Source organism: Ochotona curzoniae, unplaced genomic scaffold, assembly GCF_017591425.1.
Source record: "Ochotona curzoniae isolate NIBS_2020 unplaced genomic scaffold, NIBS_Ocur_1.0 scaffold_4506, whole genome shotgun sequence".
Lineage (NCBI taxonomy): Eukaryota > Metazoa > Chordata > Mammalia > Lagomorpha > Ochotonidae > Ochotona > Ochotona curzoniae.
In genome coordinates, this window is record NW_024467119.1 from 52,674,636 (window position 1) to 52,697,272 (window position 22,637).

The 22,637-nt window shown below is 39.6% G+C and overlaps 1 protein-coding gene across 1 annotated transcript; it reads right to left on the reverse strand.

Moving 5' to 3' along the window:
• Positions 1 to 10,174: 10,174 nt before the first annotated feature.
• Positions 10,175 to 13,304, reverse strand: FABP2 (fatty acid binding protein 2). Its single transcript, XM_040967294.1, has 4 exons — positions 13,238 to 13,304; positions 11,859 to 12,031; positions 10,608 to 10,715; positions 10,175 to 10,225 (listed from the first exon to the last, which is right to left on the reverse strand). Exons 1-4 carry the CDS (start codon positions 13,302 to 13,304, stop codon positions 10,175 to 10,177), a joined length of 399 nt encoding a protein of 132 aa, XP_040823228.1.
• Positions 13,305 to 22,637: the final 9,333 nt, after the last annotated feature.

Consider the following 22,637-nt stretch of genomic DNA (forward strand, 5'->3'; position numbering starts at 1 on the left):
ACGCTATCAATTTAAAAGAAAACACTGAACTGGAATTTGGAGGAGCTGTTGGTCATGTAAGAGCTCTACATGAATCACTTGAACCTTAATTTCTTTTTTTTTTTTTAATTTTTATTGGAAAGGCAGAGGTACAGAGAGGAGAGACAGAGAGGAAGATCTTCCATCCGATGATTCACTCCCCAAGTGAGCACAACGGCTGATGCTATGCCAATCCAAAGCCAGGAGCCTCTTCCGGGTCTCCCACATGGGTGCAGGTTCCCAAAGCTTTGGGCCATCCTCAACCGCTTTCCCAGGCCACAGGCAGGGAGCTGGATGGGAAGCGGGGCTGCCGGGATAGAACTGGCGCCCATATGGGATCCTGGGCGTGCAAGGTGAGGACCTTAACCACTGTGCCATCGCTCTGGGCCCGAACCTTAATTTCTTACACTGAAATGAAAAACACCTGGTAGTGCAGACTGACTTATCACACCATGACTATGACATTCCTAAAACATTCCTAAAACAGCACAATTAATTTGATTGGGTTGGAGTGGAGCCACACTAAGGACAGCTTCATATTGTAAAGGTGATGTTACAAATCTGAAGTTTTTAGGATGATATATTAAGCTTTTTTTTTTTGTAATTGCATTTTATGACAGTTTCATAGGCTTTGGGATTCCCCCAACCCTTCCTAAAAGCCCTCCCCCCATATTGGATTCTTCCAAATTGTTACAGTAGTACATAAGCTTTAAGGTTGTAATGTGGATTGCTTCAGACAGCTGTCAACATATTGGACGTCAGAAAAATAAAGGGTCCTTAAGGCCATTCCAAAGGTTCAACCAGTGTTATAATGACCCTTCAACAGTAGAGCATTGTTTTGGTAACTTTTATCTGAAAACACAAGTATCTGCCTTTGGTCATCTCTTTCCATCCTTGCTCGCAAATTATGTACTTGTTCAACAGAGCCCTAGTGGACTGAGAGCAAGATTATCCCATCTTCTAAGGTCATCTCAGCCATTGCTTTTTGTCACCTTGTGTCTTAAGGCCTGCGTGCTGAGAGTATCATTATACTTCAGTTGCAGCTGCACTCTTATGTTGACCTTGGCCTTTAGCTGTCTTCCACTCTACCCTGTGTGACTCTCTCCATTGCATTCAGCAGCCTGAGGCTGGGAAACACCCTTTGCTCTAGTCAGAATGTTTGTTGTTATAAATGCTTATCTTGATCGCTGGGTCACATGCGCGTTCTTATTAAACTGTAGAGATTCTCCACACATCTAAATCCTGCACATCTGCAGACTTCATAAAGTTTCCCTCATGAAAATTCACGTTGATCTCTCCATTCTCAGTTTTCCTAGCATACCAGTTGTAAAAAGTTTACATTTAATTTGTCTGCAGAGCCTTCACAGGCCATATATTCTCAGACTCAAGGCAGTGAAGTATTTGCTGCCATAGTTTTTTGCCTTCTTTCAGCATCTCTTGTTTCCCTCTACCTTATATGTAAATCTGTTCTTGTCTGGCACACGGACTTTGTTGCTTTCTGTTTAAGAGTATTAATTGTTTACAAGGTGAAACTAGTTTTTACCGTGCTTGTAGCCTCCCAAGTTTTTCAAACAGGGAAGAAGCTTTGGACTTATTCATTTATACTTTATTCTATTTTGCTACCATTAACACTGCCATGCCTTGAAATGGTAGTTCTTACTAAAAAACAGTCGTCATTGGGATTAATATGACAAAACTCTTCGGAATTTGCCACATTGAAAACAGCATGTATTTGTTAACTTGTAGTGGTAGTACAAACTTCATTTAACTGTGTCTTGATTAGTGGTATATTTTGTGAGTGAAATTATTTAGGTCTTATATATTTTTTTTCTTTGTGTATCTTGATGGTTTTGGAGGTTCTGGGAAATAGTCTCTCCATGTGCAGCTGGGGATGAAAATAAGGAATATGTCACTCTCAAATGTAAATGAATCCCCTTAGAATTCTGGAAAAGGCACCTTAACAAAAATAGTCCAGGGGCAATGTTTTAGGGCAATGGATTAAGCTGCTACCTATGATATGCGTCTTATATTGGAGTGCAGATTAAAATCCCAGCCACTCCACTTCCCATCTGAGCACTGGACTGATGCACCTGGCAAAGCCCCAGCAGGTGACTGAGGTGCTTAGCACCCTGAGAACTTCTGGGGAATCTTGGATGCAGTACCTGGATCCAGCTTTGGCCTGGCTCAGTCTTGGATGTTGTGGGCATTTGGGTAAAGAACCAACAGTTGGAAGGTCTTTCTGCCTCTCCCTTTCTCTCTGTCACATTGCTTGTCTAATAAGTAATTTAAGAAAATTCAAGAAAAATATAGTTCTGGGTGCTCTCTGTCTTCAGGATAGCATACACTACTCCTTTATCTAATATTTATAATAATTATTTTTACTTGTTAAATGTCAGTATTTTTACTTGTTCCACGTCTAGATTTTAAGCTTGTAAGAGTTAGAACTCCATCGGGATAAAAAGAGTGTTACCGCTTGCACTCCTGTCACATTCGGCCCACTGGAGGCGCCTCATTCATAATCTAATAAAATAGCATGGACTCTTAGGTACTCTGGATCCAAGAAACTATAGTTTCCATTTTCCATTTAGTTTCTTGGATCCAGAACAAGAACAAGTTGTATTTTTATCTGTCAGTTGTAAAAATTCAATATTTCCACATCTAATTACCTGTATATCACGCTGTTTCTTTTCTCTGGTTTTCCTTTACTGGAATTCATCGTGGTTTCTAATGTCTGCTTTTCTCTCTGTGTGTTTCACTTTTTGCTCATCACTCCTGGCTAACAACCTTTTCTATTACAATCAAATCTCAACAAAGATATTCAACCTGGTTTTAATTAGTTAGAATTATTGTTCAAGTTGATTATGCAGCCATAAGTAACAGAGAAAATGTGAAATTTATAGCAATGTCAGTGCATCTAGGGGACATTATGTTAAGTGGAATAAGGTACAGAATTAGAAGTGCTTCTATATGTGGAAGCTGAAGAGTTGATTAATGGAGCCTGATTACCAGAGTTGATGTGGGGAGAGGGTGATGGAGAGGGATGGTTCTTGAGGACAGGGATGCAGTTGAAGTATGAGGGATAAATTCTAGTGGTCTAATGTTCTATAGCACAAATAACTGGTGGACAACAGTTAATGGACTATTTTAGTATAGCTGATAGTTTTGAGTACTAACAAAAGAAATAAATTACATTTGTGTGAGGTGATAGGAATGCCAGTTATTGTGATTAAACACTGCATATGTATATTAGAATGTCACACACTTATCCCATCAGTGTGTGCAGTTACTATGTATCAAAAGATAATTAGAAAGTTATTGCTGCTTTCACTGCGCTTGGACTAATCAGCCAGCCATTTTAGATACAGCTTGGGTTATCTGATTCCAAATAAGATTATCTGATTACAAAGAGCAACTAGGAATAACTCCCTCAGTCAGATTCCTTTGTGTAAGAAATGGGGTAGGGAAAAGAGGGGGGAAGCTGACTTTTGCTGCAAGGCTTGTTGTTAGTTCATTTAAAATGCAATGATTGGCGCTCAAACTGTGTTAGAGGGATGCAGTGGGCGGGGGTGTGGATGCAAGGCTGTATGTTGGACCTCATGGAGCGCAAAGGCTGGAGGACACAGGTGAACAAGATCAACACAGTGTGGAACAGGCGAGCACATCATGCCTCAGAAACACAGGGACCATCTCGGGTGCAAGTGTGAAGTAAGCTGTAGCCTCACTGACATCTTTCCATTGGAAGAACAAAGTTTAGTATTGCATTTATGCCTTCAGTGTCCTTGTTAAATATCATCATGCTAAAAGTTACTTTAGTTGAAACTAAAAAATAACATTGAGCATATACTCATGTAAAGGGCTATTTTTTTTTCCAATTTTAGGAAGAATATTGAAATCTCTGAAATTACAGATGGAATAACTGGATTTAAAAAAATTTTTTTTTAAATTTTTACTGGAAAGTCAGATTTACAGAAAGAAGCAGAGACACAAAGATCTGTCTCCTGATTCACTCCTCAAATAACTGCAATGACTGGAGCTGAGCTGATCTGAAGCCAGGAACCAGGAGCTTCTTCCAGGTGTCCCATGCAGATGCAGCATTCTTCAACTTCTTTCCCAGTCCACAAGCATGGAGCTAAATGGAAAATGGAACAGGCAGGAGAAGAACTGGCACCTATATGGGATTCTGGTGCATGGATTCTGGTGAGGACTTTAGCCACTAGGCTACCATGCCAGGCCCCCATTACTGTTTGTTTTTTTAAATAATTCTGGCTCATTTTTTATACTTATAAGAAAAGTAGCTTTAAATCTGATATTGTCTTTAGTGACTACAAAGAGTATGCCAGAACTGTTTCAGAAATACCAGCTATACCATCTGAAATGTAGACATGTGACCTTGAAACTGTCCTCAGGCCCAAGGGGGGATTTTCTCATGCTTCTTCACATTTCTAATACACTTCCACCTTCACAGTGATTGCTGCCATTGGCTGCTGCGTGAATATCTAAGTTTTCTCTTATTCCCAACAGTCTCAGATTAGATGGCAGGGAGGACTTCCTTCAGCCCTTTATTCTAGTGGGATTTTTAGTGAGGATAGATGCAGGTGTTAGAGAAGCCCTCGGGAACATTATTCCTGCCCCATGACCGGAAGTTGGCTCTGTGCCCTCTTCCTCTTCCCATCCTTTCACTGTCCTGCTGATTGTTTTCTGTTCAGTGCTCCAGTGCCTCCTCTAACAGTCAGCAGCCGATGTTCACTATCTGACTCTGAAGTCATGGCTACATATTATCTTGTGTAGCATTAGTACACATTTAGAGAAAATGTAACTGCTTGCTGCTAGATGAAAAGCTGGTTTTGAAGGTATTGATGCTATTTTAGGCATTTTAATTCTGACCTGTGGTGAATATGAGAGTTTGGATCCATTTAAGAAAGTTCTTAATGACCTAAATATATCCACCAATGGTGTCCATCATTGAATAGAAAGTGTCCAGTAGTAGTACTTTATTAAAAGTATTTTGCTTCCATATACGAAAGCAGCTTTAGTGAGTATGTTTTCAGAGATAGAAAAAGGAGTATTGGGGTTAGTTCTGTTTAATATACATTTTTTAAAGATTTGTTTATTTTTTTTGCAAAGTCAGATATATATAGAGAGGAGGAGAGACAGAGAAAAACATCCCCTGACCGATGATTCACTCCCTGAGTGAACGCAATGACCGGTGCTGCACCAATCTGAAGCCAGGAACCCAGATCCTCTTCTGGGTCTCCCATGTGGGTGCAGGGTCCCAAGGCTATGGGCCGTGCTCAACTGCTTTCCCAGGCCACAGGCATGGAGCTGGATGGGAAGTGTTGCTCCCGGGATTAGAACCAGCCCCCACATGGGATCCCAGCACATTCAAGGCAAGGACTTTAGCTGCTAGGCCACAGCGCTGGGCCCTAATATAAAGTTTTTAACTGAGTAAGGATTTATTAAATATAACTTCAAATTGCAGAATATGGAATGCCAAACCATTCTGGGACAGCCTAGTCACAGAATTGCAGTAACTGCATTAAAAACTTTTGAAAGAATCCATGTCCTTGGCCAGTAGATGGCGATGTAACACTGTAGCAAGCAAGTCATAGCAGAAGGTAATGAATTTTATGATTGCTTAAAATCTAGCCTGTTCCCTGCAGCTTCCCATTCCCACATTCCTGCTTCCCTTATACTCCAGGCAACTAACTTACCCTCTGTTCACTCATCTGAAGGTGCTTCTAAGATATCTTGCTACCAATTCTCTAAGTGCTCAAAGAAAAGTATCTTTTGTATGTATTAGCTCAGGAATTTGCAGTACACAGCCTAAAATGAAATTCTGGGCTCCATTTACAAATTTGAGTTGCAATATAAGAAATAACAGAGAATTAAGATGAGCATAAGATCCTTCTGAACCAACACAGATCATTCAGTGATACAACCACGTGTTTTTTTTATCATGTACATGGCATTTTCTTCTCTACTCTCCCCAAACACCAGGACGAACTGCCAGGGAAAGAATCACTGGTCTTCGAACTTCATTGAATCTTGGCAATAGAAGGGATGCAGAGACTTACTTAAAAACCAGTTTGTTCTGTATATGGTTCCGCAGCATGCCAAAGAGATGGAGAGGCTCTCTCCCGCTACTGTGTCATAGATGGTTCCACAAATAAGGGTTCTCATTTACTAGGCAAAAGCTTGCTTTATTGTACAGACTTGGTGCGACATATTTAGGCAAGAATTTCCCCATCTACTTAGAAGCATTTTAATGTGTCTTCTGTATAAAAGAAGGGAGCATACTTGTGTCAATGTGTTTTTGAGTACCAGCTTATGCTAAGAACCATGCTCAACACTTTTATGTGTAATACTCTAACAGCTCAGAAAATCATTACTATTTTTCAAGTGAGCAAAGTTGAGATCTTCCTAAGTGAAAAGACAGCTGCTTAGGAAAGTCTGTGATTTTGAAGCCCATTTCTGTTTTCAGCACATCATTCCTGAATTCTAAGAGAGGTGAGTCAGCCCGTTCCTGAACACTGGTCTTCGTTTTGTCCAGTTCTGGGTGATCTTGAAACTCTATTCAGTCTAACCACGTCTTTTCATTTATAAAGGATCTTCAATAAGTTCATGGGAAGCACATAATTTAAAAAAGAATTTAATTTTTTTGTACCCAAATCATCTTGCACATATGTATTAGAACATGCCTGAAAAGGATCCAGCTTGAAATACTTAGAAATACTTATCTAAGACGATGAGACATCAGTTTGAAAAAAGTCCATATCAAAGCAATATGAATTCTGCAAAATTCATATTGAAGCAAGAACAAAGCATCTAATTTGTGCCAAAGTCAGAGTGAAATAATGTTGAAATAATTTGTGGTTTAGGGAAAGCTTGTTGGAGAAAAATGTGCCAAAGAAACTAGCATTTTAAAATTAGTTATTACTAGCAGCATGCTATTTAACATAATGGCACTGTAAATTTCTATTTTTCTTCCTCTTGTTGATTTTGTATTATGGCTTTTCATTAAGGGAGATGTATAGTAACTGTGTAATGGAGACTGTCATATCCAGATGTGAGGATACTTCCAGACAAAAAATGGACTTGCAATGAAACTGTTTACTCTATCTTGACAATAGGGCGCTGGACTCTCTGCCATTGTCCATGCCCGCAATGATGGACATATGACTGTGTATGAAGAACTATATGTTAGTAATGATATAGGTGAACTCAATGCGGGGCGAGGGACCTAAGGAGGGGAAAAGGGAAATCCCAGGGTCTATGGAATTGTATCATAAAATGATAATAATAAAAAGAAGTAAAATTTTTTAAAAAGATATTACTTTATCAATAAAGCTAATATTGAAAAACAGGAAGAAATTACTTATTGCGGCTCACCACAATGATGCAATGGCTAAAGTCCTCGCCTTGCATGTGCCAGCATCCCATATGGGCACCAGTTCATGTCCTGGCTGCTCCACTTCCCATTCAGCTCCCTGCATGTGACCTGGGAAAGCAGTCAAGAAGTGCCCATAACTGTGGGACCCTGTACCTGTGTGGGAGACCTAGAAGAAGCTCCCAGTTCCTGGCTTTGGATGGGCTCAGCTCTGGCCATTGTGGCCACTTAAGAAGTGAACCAGCAGACAGAAGATCTTTCTGTCCTCTCCTTCTCTCCATAAATCTGACTTTCCAATTAAAAGTTATAAAAATTTAAAAAGTGGTTATAAGGAGAGATAAAATAATACTGAAGATGAACCCTTAGAAGCATGCCATCCATATCAGTTTGTGAGAAAAGAATTCATATTGTTCATGCCATCATTGAGGAGGGAGCAGTAGAAGTAGCAATAGCTGGCATGATAGATGTCTAGGTTGGTCCTACTTATACAATTTGGACTAAAATGTCTAAGGTGGGTGCCAAAGCTGCTGTCCCAAATCAGCTGCTAACAAAAGCAAAGGTACTGAGAATTCGAGACAAGTGGGATTTAGGAGCTGAGAGATTTCTTTGAAGAATTATACCAGCTGAAGTGTGGCTGTAGTAGCAGGATGCTGAATAGAAAGCACAGTTAAAGCTGTGGCTAACGAGAGATGGTAGCGATCCATTAGAATCCAACATGGACCAGTCAAGAGCAAAAGTCATGGGCAGAGATATTTAGAATACTCAGCTCCTTTGTTTCTCAACTTTATTATTATTATTATTATTATTAATTATGTTGCATTATGTGACACAGTTTCATAGGCTCTGGGATTCCCCCAGCCCCTCTCTGTGCCCTCCACCCATGGTGGATTCCTCCACCTTGTTTAGTATTACAGACCAAATTAAGTCCAGTTTCTTTCTTTACAAACATATACCAAGCATGTTGTAAATTGTTGTTGATGTTGTGCTGGGGCTTTCAATTGATCGGGATGATATTCTGCCAGCTCTACCTTTAGACCAGAGATGATCTCCACAAGAAACTGTTGAATTTATCTGGACAATAAGATGCTGGACTCTGTGCTTCTCAACTTTTGATGATAAGGTAGCATCTGCTTAGTATGAGAGTATTTCAATAAAGTTAGGAAAAATACTAGCAGAAAAATAGCCGGGGCATCTTCATCAGGGCAGCAGTGCTACACATTCCTTTTATCAATCAAAGATGAGGAGAGTTTGAATCATTAGCATCTGCCTTACAGTCTTTATTTGATTCCCACTTTGTTTTTTTTCTGAAAGCATCTTTCAAGGGTACTTATCTGTCTTCAGTTACTAATAATGACATGGTTAGATTCTTACGGCCCTCAGCTATTTAGGGGTGAACTAATGTTTGGTATCATCACTTCTGAAAGTGTCTTGAACTTGCTCCTAAGAAAAAAAAATTATAGTTTTTGTTTGAAATTCCACATTCTATAACCTTTTTGGAATCATTTGTACTGTGCTTTCTGCTGAGATTATCCTTGGCCACTGCGTTTTGCCTCTTCTTGGAACACTCTTTCCCCTGTTATTTCAAGCAAGACAGGACCATGTTTCAGAGAAGTAATGGGGAAACCCAACCACACAGAGTATTAGAGAACAATTTAAAAATGACATGAGGTCAGTGTAGTATTTTATGCAGAAAAGTTGTGTGATCTCATTTTGTTTGAGATGCCTGTGACTGCTGTATTGAAGAGATGTAAGATGGCAGGGTAGGCAAGGTCCATTGAGAGGCTTGTCATGGGGTTATTACTATAATTCAAGGGAAAGATTAGAGTGTCTCAGAATAGCTGTGTGGCCATGAACATGACAAGTGGCTGGATCCTGAAGTTATGTATGTATGTAAATATTTAACTGTTACAGAAACTTTAAATACAAACAAAAATAGGCTGAAGAATATGGATTCTCATATTGTAAGATACTCAGTTCTCTCATGGGGAATAGAGAAAAATGTACTAGTCACTGAACTCAGGACATTACTCTGTCCTCTCCCAATCCTCCAAATGGTGTCTAGCAGGAGATGCCCACACACGGGGAAGGGGATGTGGAAGATGTCTGTCAATCTGTGTGAGGACATGGGAATGTCTATTTGGTATTTGGCTTTACTATTTCTAGGTTTTTGGGTTTACAGTCTTCCAATGGGTATATATCAGGAAATGCCCACACCCAGGGAAGGCGACGCGGAGCGTGTCTATCAGAATCTGTGTGAGTATATGAGAATATTTATTTTACGTTTGCTCTTATCATTTCTAGGTTTCATAGCTGTCATATGCTATTTGATAGTAATAGATGTTATTAAGAAAATTATGCAAAACCTAGATAACATTCTCAAAACTTCTCAGGCAATCCATGCCTTTGGTTTACCAGATGTTAAAAACAACACCAAAAATAATGGCAGTCTTTAATACCTGTGTCTCACAGTTTTGTTGTTATTTAGGCAAGAGTTTCTAATATGGCAGTGTGGCAGTGTGGGAACAGTGTTTTCCATTGCAGAATTTCTTTAGAGCACCCGTAAACATATATCATAAATAGTGACAAAGAAACTAAATTTGAATTAGCTTTTACTTCTTTGGCTTTTATAAGACTGAAAAACACATCACTGTTTATAAAGGGTTTAATCAGCCAGTAACTTTCTATTTCATGAGGAAAGAAAAAACAGTTTTGTTGCAGTGTAGATCCTTCATCCAATTTGTATTGCTGGCTCTGCTCGAAGAATGAGGCTTACTCCTTTTTGAAGTGCCTCTTGGCCTCCACACCTTCATATGTGTAAGTCTGAAAGGTGTTAAGAAACAGAAGAATTTGCCATTAACATGTAAGTGTCAAATTAAGAAAACAGTAGTATGAGTATAGCTTTAAGTTAATTTGTTCCTTGTTTTTCTTGCACTTGATAGCAACATTTTATGAAGAATATGAGATACCCATTTAAAATGGTTTGGTTTGTAGCCATTTTCATTCTTAGTTAAAATAGACGTTGATATGTTTGACATAATATAGTTTCTCTTTTCTAAATAGGTACTGGAAAATATATTCTTAAAATTGTTAAGTTTATAAGAAAGTGCGTAATTATTTGTTGAAGCTATAATTCAGTAATAACACAAATATTGTTGTCATTTTAAGCTTTGGACTATAATTATAATAATTATTTCCAACTTACCTGGACCAGTTCGCCACCTACAATTTCTCGGAAGGTATTCAGTTCTTTTCCATTGTCCAGCCGCTTGAATTTTCCAACCAATTTGTTTCCCTCAATGGTCCAGGCCCCCTAGATAACAATAATAACAGTAGCAATAATGAGCTATTTAATGGAGTCTTACGCTTAACAGGGACTATTCCTAAATCTATGCGGTTCAGTTCATTTTTCTCTTTAATCTTCACAATAACCTCTTGTAGATATCGTCTCTACTTTACAGATAAAGAAATCATAATATGGCATAATAATTCACCCAAAATGACAGAGCCAGAATTGAGCCCAGGTTGTGTTCTAGATTATGTGTTGGCAAATATATTCATCTACCTCTATATTCTCCATATGCTGAATTTTAAGGAAGGTAAACAATGATTTTTTTTTTGTAAGTCATTTATGTTAAGAGTGTGTTAAATTTAGTCGGGTTTTGAGTTGGTTTTATGGAAAGGATAAACACTGCTTGTTTAATATGTGACTGTAGCAGTAATTAAAGAATGGCATATGGGACCTGGCACAGTAGCCTAGCGCTTAAAGTCCTCGCCTTGCATGTGCCCAGGATCCCATAGGGGCACCAGGTTGGATCCCAGCATCTCTGCTTCCCATTCAGCTCCCTGCTTGTGACCTGGGAAAGGAGTTCAGGATGGCACAAAGCCTTGGGACCCTGTACCCACATGGGAAACCCAGAACAAGTTCCTGGCTCCTGGCTTCGGGTCAACTCAGCTCTGACTGTTGCAGCTGCTTGAAGAGTAAAACAATGGACAGAAGATCTTCCTTTCTGTCTTTCCTCCTCTCTGTATATCTGACTTTCAAATAAAAAATAAGAATATATCTCTGGAAAAAATGGATGGCATAATTGATAAGATACTCAGCAATTAAATTGTCCTTGGAAACTTATTTAGGAAAATTCTGAGACTAAAAAGGGGTTTTAAAAATCTGTTGAAAAAAATAAATTTCATTATGAATAGGTCTATACTTAGTCATTCACAGGGTATTTTTCTAACTCTTAGTGTGCAGTTCAAGTTCTTTATAGATTTGTATGAGGTCATAGATACTATATTTAAATACATTCTCCATTTGTGCAGTATATAATATGGAGAAAATTCATTTGTCCTTCCAGTAAATAGAGACCTGCATTAGTTAAACCACCAATTTTATAAAACAGAGATTATTTTAGTACGGACAGAAAAATCAAGAATATATTACTGATGAAAAATTTCTTACACTGAGTTCAGTCCCATCTGCTAAGGCGTAATTAAATGTGACACCAAGTTCAAAAACAATATCAATGTTTCGAAAAGTGCTTGATTCTTTGACTGTGAACTTGTTTCCATCTTGTTTAATTGTCACCTTCAGATTATCATGAGCTGCAAGCTTCCTTTTCACCACATTAATACCTTTAAAAGGAAACAGATTGGACAAAATAAAAGCAAACTGTCATGGAGAGTATTTATTGCTCTAATTTCTGTTTTATTTTATTTTGGGGGTTGCAAAGAAAACACAGTACCATTGCCTTTGCAGGAGAGCATCCATACTCCTTTTGTAGAGAAAGTTTATTCAGATTAAAAGAACTGATTTATTCTCTAAAGCTTAAGAAAAGTGAAACACAGAATTTTACTATACTGTAAATTGATAATATGTCATTGCAAAAATCAAAAATAAGAAAGGAGAAGAGACAATGAGAATGAAAGAGGGAAAAGAGATGGCATGGGAAATATTATGTTCTTAAAACTGTATGTCAGAGTACATGAAAGTTGTTCCCTTTGGATGAAAACATTGAATCATAAAAAAATAATTTTAGAGTCACAGTGTTGAATAATTTTAGAAAGAGAAACCTTTGTCATAGTATTAAGGAAATAAAAATGCAGAAATGTCAAATGAAGTGTTTAGATCACTCCTATATAACTTTACTTCCATGTATACAGTATTCTTTTTATTAGTGCCCCTTTGTTTTCCTTAATGGCTTGTAAATTTTGAGCTTAATAATTCTTTTTGCTGTTGTGGCATTTCTGATACAAAATGAGAACATTAGAAAATTGCACAGCCAAATTCATTATTGCAAGAATATATAAATTCTATAAATTTGGAATCACTAAAACTATAGGATGTAAGGAACTGACAGTTCTTTGCTTTTCTTATATAGTGTCCGAACTGTCAGAGTATTGGAATAGATTTATAAATCACTGAAATTCAACTCCTGAAGGAAATACATAGCTTCTTAAAATTACTCCCAGAGTTTTACAAGTCAGAAAAAAAGACCTGAACCTCATTATTTGGCATTGTGAATTTTGATAAAGCTTTTTTCTATTAATGTAGCAAATTATCTTTGCTTTTGCCACCTTCAGAATTTGATGCTTTAAAACCCGGAAATTATCTTTACATTGCGACTTTGTTTCTCAAAAAGCAGTATTAGTTTTCCATGATATTAGTAGACCGTGATGTAAGGAGAGATGGAGACACATCTTGCTCTTGTTCTCGTGTTTCCACTAGTGAGACAATCTATTCTTCCCTTACCTTCTGGATCTTCTCCACATCAGAAACAATCCTAAATCAGAAAAGGTGTGTGCAAAAATATGAAAAGCCACTGAAAATGAAAACCTTACCCATTTTTTCCATGAAGTTGTCATAGTTGTCACTCTGGTAGACTTTCCAAGTACCGTCGAACGCCATGGTCTCAGGTGAGTTAGTTTTGGGCAGTCAGAGGTCCAGAGCAATCCTCAGGAGAGAATTTATTCTGTTTCTTATCTTAGAGGCAGCTTCATAGTATGAGGTGGAAGTTTAAAGTTCAAAAGATCACCTGAGTACTCTGATGTGACTCAGTTCTAGCTCCTCTTTCTAAAATACCTTAGCTCTTCTGAAACTCAGCTGAATTAAAACATAGGCATATTTGCTCTGTCTTAAACTGCAACTCATGGACTTATTTATTTCAAGAATTAGAATGCAGGCTGTCTGAAGAGTTTTCCTACTTACATGTTCGAAGTGCACACTGTATTGTGGCTAGCATAATTTATAACACATATTGAATAATGCAGGATAATGTGAGTATTAATGACCTATTCTTTTTACACTATCTGGTACCTTGAAAACAAGACATTGTGACCAAATAAACTTGAAGAGTTCAAGTTGATATGATTGTTGAGACCGGAAATTAACCTCCTCATCTGCCATTTAATCTATGTTTGTAGTTGCTAGGAGTTTGGATAAATATTCTAGCATTGAGTGGGCAACCCTGCAGGTTGTGGATTTGATTTGAATGGTCTTGGTTAGTGAGTAAAATTTCAAGAGGTAGACAACATAAAAACTCTTACAGAAGAAATAATCAGCTTTACACATCTGCCATGTGCAAAGCACAGAAGCCAGATGTTAGCTATGCTGTTAACTAAAGACACTTGTTTGTTTTACTTTTAATCCCTCTAACAGCCACATCTGACAGAGCGACAGCACAACATAACAATCTTCAAAAGGTTCATGGAAATTCAGAAAAAAAAAAAAAAACACTGTGCATGGATTTCAACACTTTTTTTTTTGTACCAAGATAAACGTATCTTAGTCCCAGGAGTTTTCACAGATATCTTGGTATGTGTATGGGATGAGAGTACAGAGAGTGGCAAGAAAGATAAAAAGAGAAATTCATTGTATTCCTCGCTCTTCTCACTTCAGACTTGCAGCCTGGTGAGGCCTGAGCACAGATGAGTGAAAGTTCTAAGTTAGTATGAAGTATGGTGTTTTTTTTTTTTTTTTTTTTTTTTTTTCTGTTAGCTAGCTTTGAGATGTTAACTACTGGAAAGATGCTTTTGTTCTCTGGCAATGACCAGAAGGCATTAAAGTTCATTAGGCTTCAGGGTGAGATATGTGGAATAATTGGAGCAGAACATTAGGAATGCTGTACCATTTTCACATTTCCATTGTGTCCACTGGGCACTGGTGTTTCAGTGTTGGTGCCTATGGAGAGAGAGGGGAAACAAAGATCTTCCATCCACTGGCTCACTTGCAAGTGGCTGCAACAGCCGGAGCTGAGCAGATCCAAAGCCTGGACTCAGGAGCTCCTTCCAGGTCTCCCATGCAGGTACAGGGTCCCAAGGCTTTGGGCCATTCTCACTGCCTTCCCAGGCCACAAGCAGGGTGCTAGAAGGGAAGTAGAGCCGTTGGGATACCAACCGGCATCCATATGGGATCCTGGTCATGCAAGGTGAGGACTTTAGCCACTAGGCTACCTTGCTGGGCTCAAAGGAAAGCATTGGAATGGGAAGTCCTTTACATTCATAAATTTAGTTGTATCTTGGCAATGGATGATGTTGTCTTTTTTCTGTTGAAGATAATGAAAGCTCATCATTTTCAACTTGGGAGCAAGTAGGAATATTTATGATTACTCTATATCAAGGATTGAATTGTCTCACAGGTAATCCACTCCTTAGGGTGATCCATGGGTTTAGAATGCAATGGGTGATGAATTCAGATCTTCCTTTCCACATCAGGAAAAGAGTTATCTGGTCACTGAGAAGTGTGATACAACAAAAAGATGAGTTTTGAGACAAAGCAATTTGTGTTTCAGTACTGCTGCCAGAACAGTTGTCATGCAGAACCTTGGACAGATTATCCAATCTCTTTAACCCACAATTAATCCATATAAAATAAAGATAATAGTTGATGTGTAGCAATTTGTGAAAAAAATTGTATAGTAACTAACCTGAGCAACTGGCAGGTATCAGGTAATCAATCAATCAATAAACCTCAGCTTCTCTCCTTATTCTTTGATGAAGGAAATCCAACAGCAATAACAATATATTAGAAGTATCACAGGTTGGAGCTGACATTATGGTGTAACGAATAAAGTCACTGTTTGCCTTATGGGCATGCCACATAGGCATTGGTTTGTGTCCTGGCTGCTCTACTTTCCATCCTGACCCCTACTAATGGCCTGGGAAAAGCAGTGAAAGTTGGCTCAAGTGCTCAGATCCTTGCATCCATGTAGGAGACCAAGATAAAGCTCCTGGCTGCTGGCCTCAGTCTGACCCAGCACTGGCCATTGCAGCCATCTGGGGAATAAACCAGATGATAAGAGATCTCTTTCTCTCTCTCTCTCTGAAACTCTGACTTTCAAATCCCCAAACACTGTGTCACATAATGCAATGCAATTAATAAAAAAAAAAAATTTCAAAGAAATGTCACCAGGTCTCAAATCACTTTGATATTTGTGAAGAAAATCCACATGTTCCTCATTTTTATTACAAAACCACTAGGCTACTTAAATATTTTGTGATGTGCACTAGTGATCAACTTGTGACTGGATATGCCCTGGCTTTGCCTATAAAGGTTAACACCATGCTATAGCACTCTCTGAGAACATATCTTTCCATTTTATGACCTCACATCAACTTAAATAACTCACAAAAGCACGGTGCCACAATCAAGAAGAGGAGGAAGAAAATAGAATGATTTGTTGCTGGTGCTTGCCTAGCAGTACTTAACAAGCATGACCTCATCCTCTGTCTTATGGGAACTTTAATTTTCTCAGAAGGCACAAAAGAATCAGATGAAAGCAGGTAGCATTTGGATTCACACAAATGTGTCAATAGAATAGGCATGTTAAATGTTCAGTTTTCATTTGTCAATGGTCATGACTCCAACTAGGTCAGTGGGGAAACCCTGGTATCCATGTAATGTGGCATCATTCGATTTTTTTTAATGTTCTGATTGTATTTGTTCTCTTGTTTACCTATTTTGGAAGAATTAGAGAGAGAGATAGAGAGATTGATTCCCCCATCTGCTGATTCACTCCCCAGATGGGTACAGTGCTGAAGACAGGAGCCAAGAGCTTCATGTGGTTTTCCCTCTTTGATGGCAGAGGACACAGTGAGGCCACCTTCTACTGATCTTTCCATGCCATTAGCCAGGAGTTGGATAGGAAGTAGAACGGCCAGGAATGATCTGGATCCATATGGGAGGCTGGCATCACAGGCTACGGCTTTACCCACTACACCACAGTGTCAGTCCCAGTAGATCACTTTTTTAACTTTATACTTTTCCAACTCCTCAGTTCAGTAGCTCCTCAATTCCGTTCATTTATTTGGACTCCATCAAGAAAATGTTATACAGAAATTATGGAGCAGTTTCCTTAAAGACCTTTATGTTGGATCCCACATCACCCTGCTCCCAGGGAACATAAAAGCCATATTGTAAAACATGGCTTGCAAAGCCAGCATTATAGGCAGTCTCTTTGCAGTCCTTCCCATGTACTTCAAGATCTAGACATACTAAGCCTTTTTCAGTTCTTGGACTCCTGACTGTTTATGTTTAGTTTGTTTCAGTTCCTGGCATGGTCATAAATTTCTCCAAGAGAACTGCCTCAAGCTACCAGAAGTGAGTCAGGTAACCATCCTGTCTAGGGGTCATGACCTGAGGGCCTTGGTGTAGCTATAATAATAATAAACCCAACAGCTGAGTCACAATAACCAGGACAATACAAATGACATGAGTTCCCGTGCTAAAACTAGATTTTAAAAGCTCAGTTTCTAGGAATCAGAACTTCTTGTACCCAATTGTAAAGCTAACTGCATTTCTTTCCAGGGTATTACTTTTTGTGTAATTAGTGAGCAACAGCAGTTGCTCACCAGGCTTTCTTTTCGGAATCTATGGATCCTCTGTTCTTTTTTATCATAAAGTTGTTTAACATATGGCTAAAAAATATGGCTACATAAGAGGACTTGAGGGGCAAAGGACAGCTGGGGGATCTTAATGTTAGTGCCAAATCTCTAGCAGTGAATGTAGAGTAAGGAGGAATTCTCAAGTGCACCAATAGTTTGCTTCATTCTCTTCTGATGATCAGTTTCTAAATTTTAGAAATAGTTAATTTCTAAACCTGTTTAATAATGTTTAAATATTATTTCTGAGATGACTGGTTTTCTTCCAAAAAGATTCTGGGTACAGCAGTGCACAGGAATATCCTGGTGTGACCTGCCGATTCTCATGAGTAATTCAACAGCCATGTATTAGAGGATTCATGCATGCTAGTTGGATGCAAAAAGGACTTATCATTCCTTTTTTTTTTTTTTTTTGTAGTGTACGTATTTTAAGAATGATGAGACCCCTTTGAAAGCACTGTGGATGGGAGATTGCTTGTCTCCTGTGCTCCTTCTGTTATAGATAAAGGTGGATTTGTATGATCACAGCTCTTCACTGTTACATCCAAGCCTTTGTTTCTGGTTTTTTTTTTTTTAATAAAATAAATGGAATCTTTTCCTTTGAGACCACTTGCTTTGGTTGTATCATCTTCCAGCCTACTTTGTCATGGTTGTCTACCATCTAACCCAATCTAGCATTCTTATCTGTCATTCACCCCCATTGGATGATTTTATCTGCCATCCATCACTGAAAATTTTGTTACTCAGCTCACTTTTATGCTGTGTCCTGCCATCCAGAGTGATGTCCAAGTCCATGTGGATAAGCCATCTGCCACTAGAAGTTCCTCACTCCACCTACATCTTACAACCTTTACTTCTGTTGGCTTCATCCACTTGCATCCAAGGCTATGTCCACTGATTTGTCACCATCTGTACTGCTCCTTCTATGATACTCTCTAATTATGACTTTTCATATTCTTGCATAACATCAGTTCTTGGTTTTCAGATAATTCAGTCAGTTCTAGTATCTACTTCTCTCAAACTAGAGGCCTTTCCTAGTTTACTGAAATTTTCTATCCAAACAATATTTTCTAGCTTCTTGTCAATAAAAACCAACCTAGGTGCTATGACACATACATGGTTTCTAGTCTCAGCCGAATCAGCTGCACTGTCTGGAAAGACTTCTGTGTATATTATTAGCTCTCTGCATTCATGACAATAACTATATTCTAAAGCCTTGACCTTTTCCCTCAGCAGATGGGATACATGTTACATTACAGCAGAAGTCATGCAGCAGTTCCCACACTTTGTCTCCCCAGTTACAAAATCACCTGTTGTGATTTCCTTAACTCCTTTTGTTTTATGTGCTTATTTGCATGACAGATATTGTTTCCTCCTAAGGTAACAGAATTCTAGTGTTTGATCATCAAGCATGTTCCCTAATAATGATCTTCTAATCACTGTCTTCTGCTATGGCACCAGGCTTCTGTTGTAACCCAGTGTAGTAATTTGACTTTATTCCGAATTTTCAACTTATTTGAAGATTTTTCTCATTTACTGAGTCACCACTGCAAAGCTCATTGGCAGATAATTGCCTCCAAAACTATCTATTTGTCTGAAGGAGCTTGGTAAAATCGAGTGAATTTTCATCTAAGAGTAAAAAGATATTTCCAAAGTGCTCCGTTTTAGGTATGGCAGAATCAATCTTGTGGAAATCAAGAAAATACTGCTAGTTTTGGGAAAAGTGTTGGTTGGCATTGCTATCCTCTCTGCGTAACTTTTCATTCTTGCCACAGAGAACAATACTTAATGGAAAGACAAATTAATACACACTTCTGTTTTAGACAATTTTGAAAATACACTTGGAGTCAAGGAAAAAGTGAAAGTCATCAGGGTCCTCACCACCTAAGGTAACTAGTACTAAATTTTGTACGTGTGTATGTCTTCATACAAATATATTCACAGATTTATTTATGTAAAGTATACATTTTATCCAAGAAGTTGGAGTATGCTATATTGTTTTGCAAACACTTTATATGAATTAACTTTATATGAATTAATCAGCCTTTTCTTAATCCTCTTATGCTTTTAGGTAATCAGCATATACGTTAGAATAGTCATGCAGGTAACAGAAAATATAAAAAGGCATAAAGAAAATGTTAAGTACTTGTATTCTCACCAATCTGGCATAGTTCCTATGATGATTATATATAGTTTGTATATGGTTATCATACCTTCATATGTACCAATTTGCATGTTTTTATTTACATATGCATATATATATATTTATATCTATGAATGTATACTGATGTATTTCCTTTTTGTTGTTGTCGTTGTTGCAGACAGAAAAGTTTATTTGCGAAGGGACCAGGTGGGCAGGGAAGGGAGGGAAGGGGAAAGCACCTCCAGAGAAAAAACCAGGATGTGGGGTGCCCCTTGAAAGAGGCGGGAGAGAGAGACACCCAAGGGTCTTTGGAAGTGTCTTGGGATTTTAAGCATTCCCTGACCCCTCCTTGTTGGGCAAGAGCCTACAGGTAAGATGTTTCCCATGGGTGGTCTCCTAATCAGCTAAGAAATGGTTGGGCAGTGCTGGTGTCACCTACCTGAAGGTGTAGCCAAGACCTCAACAGGCCTGGATGGTCTCTGTCCCCCTCTTGAAATCCCACATCCTACTTCTGTAGGGGAAAAGGGCAATGACGTATTCTGGCTGCTTCCAGCTAAAACGGAGCGTCATTTGGGTAAGGGGCCCCAAGAGGTGTGGGATTCACAGAGAGATGGTCCGGGTCATCTAGGCTGCTGTGACTGAGGTTAGTCGTCGTAGAAGTCTGCATGTTCCAGGCCACTTGGAGTCTGAAGACTTCTAATGGGGAAACAAAACACAGTTAAGAAGCAGATTGCGTGGTCCACATGGAGCAGGAGCCAGCACAAATGCAAAGAGGGCCCACAGGCTAATTCTCCATTCAAAAGCTCAAAGCAGGCAGGCAGGTTGTGGTGTAGCAAGTACTGGTGCTCAAAGGAAACCCAGTAACCAAGGCAGCAGAGACTGAAATATCTCTGTTCAGCCTCCCATTTCCTGCGCCATGCTAGTTCTGGGACTCCTGCCAGTTAAGAATAGCATGTGCTGGAGTACTGAAATGATATCTATGATTGACCCTTGGCATCCAGGAATGCACTGAAGACCACAGAGGAAGGAGGTGAGGATGAGATGAGCACACTTGATTCCATCGACCTTCCACACTTTCGGATGTCTCCATTAGAACAGCTTGTGCCTAGGAGTGAAAAATCTGCTCCTGTTCCCTGAGCAGTGCTAGACCTAGGCCTTTGTCTGATAACCTTAAGTTGACAAGCCTGCTCAGCAATGGGTCTGATTCTATAAGCCTGCATGATAATGTTCTTAGGGCCCCATCCTGCTAGCTGCGATGATGGTATCGGTGACAAGATGTGGGGAAACACATAGAAAACACCTATCTGTCAGGTGCTTTTTTGAAAAGCCGCTTTAAATCCTCCAGTGCTTCCCAGGTTGGTTCTGCAGAATCTGGTTGACAGGGGGTGCTGACCTTAGACCATAGCGTCAATATCTACCCCAGGAGGAAAAACAACCTTGTACATCAGGGGCCAAGACTAAGCCTACAAGGACCTTTATCAATATATCTCATCCCCAATAAAGGGACCAGTGTCTATGGAATAATTAAAGAGTGGTAGAAGTGGAGATCTCCCCAAGTACAAGCCCATGGCCAGAGATGTCTCATACAGTTACTTTGAACGGATCTTGGCCCAGGAGAGAAAGGCAAGGCAAGGCAGAAAATCAAGCACCTGTGTCTGGCAAGAAATTGACCTTTTGAGAGCCCACCATCAGGGAGATCTGAGGCTCCTCAGTATGAACCCAGGTGGTGGGAGCCTAGATAGGAGTTCCTGGGGCCCATCAGTTGAGGTCCTGGTCAGCAGACCCATGCTCCCTCTGGAGATGGGGGGCAGCTCATTTTCCAGTGATCCCCCTTGCAGATTGGGACATGGTCCTGGAGGAAACTCCTGGCCTGTGGTTCGAAGGCATTCCCTCCAAAAATGGCTTGGCTTCCCACAATTGTAGCAGCACCACGGGGTCCTTTTCCCTGAGGTGGATGCACTCTTAGCGGTCAGCATTTCACGGTGGTGCCTGTCTTTCCGCCTTTCCTTCTCTAAGTCTCAATTATAGTACACGGCATTGGCCTCCTGGATCAACTGGTCCAAGAAGGACTTATCAGGGTCTGCGGTAAGTTTTCAAAGCTTTCTCCTGATATCTGGGGCAGACTGCACAAAGAACTTGTCCTTGAGGATCGCTCCACCCTCCACTGTATCTGAGTCTAAATTGGTGAGCTTCACAATTGCCCCCTTGAGGTGTTCTAAAAAGGTCATTGGTGGCTCATTTCCCCCCTGTTGAACAGTGATGAGCTGGCTATAGTTCAAAAGCTTAACTTTTGCCCTTCCTAATCCTTCCAAAATACAATAAATGAAGTGATTTTGTTCCCACTCATGTCTTTTGTCCTGTGGGTCCCAGTTGGGATTCTTTGTGGGGATTGCCTCTGCTCCAATGGGGATGTTTGCCTTGTCTCTGGTGCTTTTCCCCTGAGCTGCATAAGAACTGTTTGCAGCCTCATGAGCCTTTTCCAGTGCCCTCTTTCTTTCTAAGGAGGTCAGGGTGTTGTCTGACAGTAACATTACATCCTTCCAAGCTAGATCATATACTGACTAGAGTCCTTCAAATGTTTGTACATATTGATCATGGTTGTTGGTGTACCTGCCCAAATCATTTTTTTATTTCCTTGAGTTCTCCAAGAGAGAAAGGTTTATAAACAATCTGTATACCAAATTCTATCCCCACAGTTTGAAGAGGAAGCATGGCTTCTCTCTTCACTCTAGGATAAGGCCTGGAAGCCTTTTCCTTTAATGTCTGTGGGTAAGGAGAGCAGAGCTCCTCTGAACAGAGATTAGGCCCCTGTGGAGGAGGGGCTGACAAGTCCCTTCAGGTGATTCCTTCAATGAAGGAGGAGAATCTTTATTCACTTGCAAATTACCTTTTTCCTTTGAATCTGAAATGGCCAACTCCCTAGTTGTCTGCATTAGGTTTTTCTCTATTCTGCCATTCTTAAGGTGATCCCGGAGATGGAGAAATATTCGGACATAGGAAATTTCTACCCACCTTCCCCAATGTCTACAGTAATTGTCCAATTCTGAGGTGGTATGATAATTAAGACTCCCTGTGGGAAGCCAAGTCTCACCATTAGGAAGGGAGTGTTTGGGCCAGGCCTTCATGCAGAAAAAGATCAAGTCCTTTTTGCTCATGGTCCACGAGCCAAATATATCCAAATTTTTAAGGATACAACCAAGAGGAGTCTGGGAGTCCACT

Bases quoted from the DNA above. Each gene is read 5' to 3' on its own strand.
- FABP2 (XM_040967294.1), bottom strand. From the start codon at position 13,304: ATGGCGTTCGACGGTACTTGGAAAGTCTACCAGAGTGACAACTATGAC. The intron at 10,716-11,858 runs GTAAGAAATTTT...ATTGTTATCTAG, and splicing joins CAGATGGGACTGAACTCAGT to GGGGCCTGGACCATTGAGGG. The intron at 10,226-10,607 runs GTAAGTTGGAAA...AACACCTTTCAG, and splicing joins TAGGTGGCGAACTGGTCCAG to ACTTACACATATGAAGGTGT.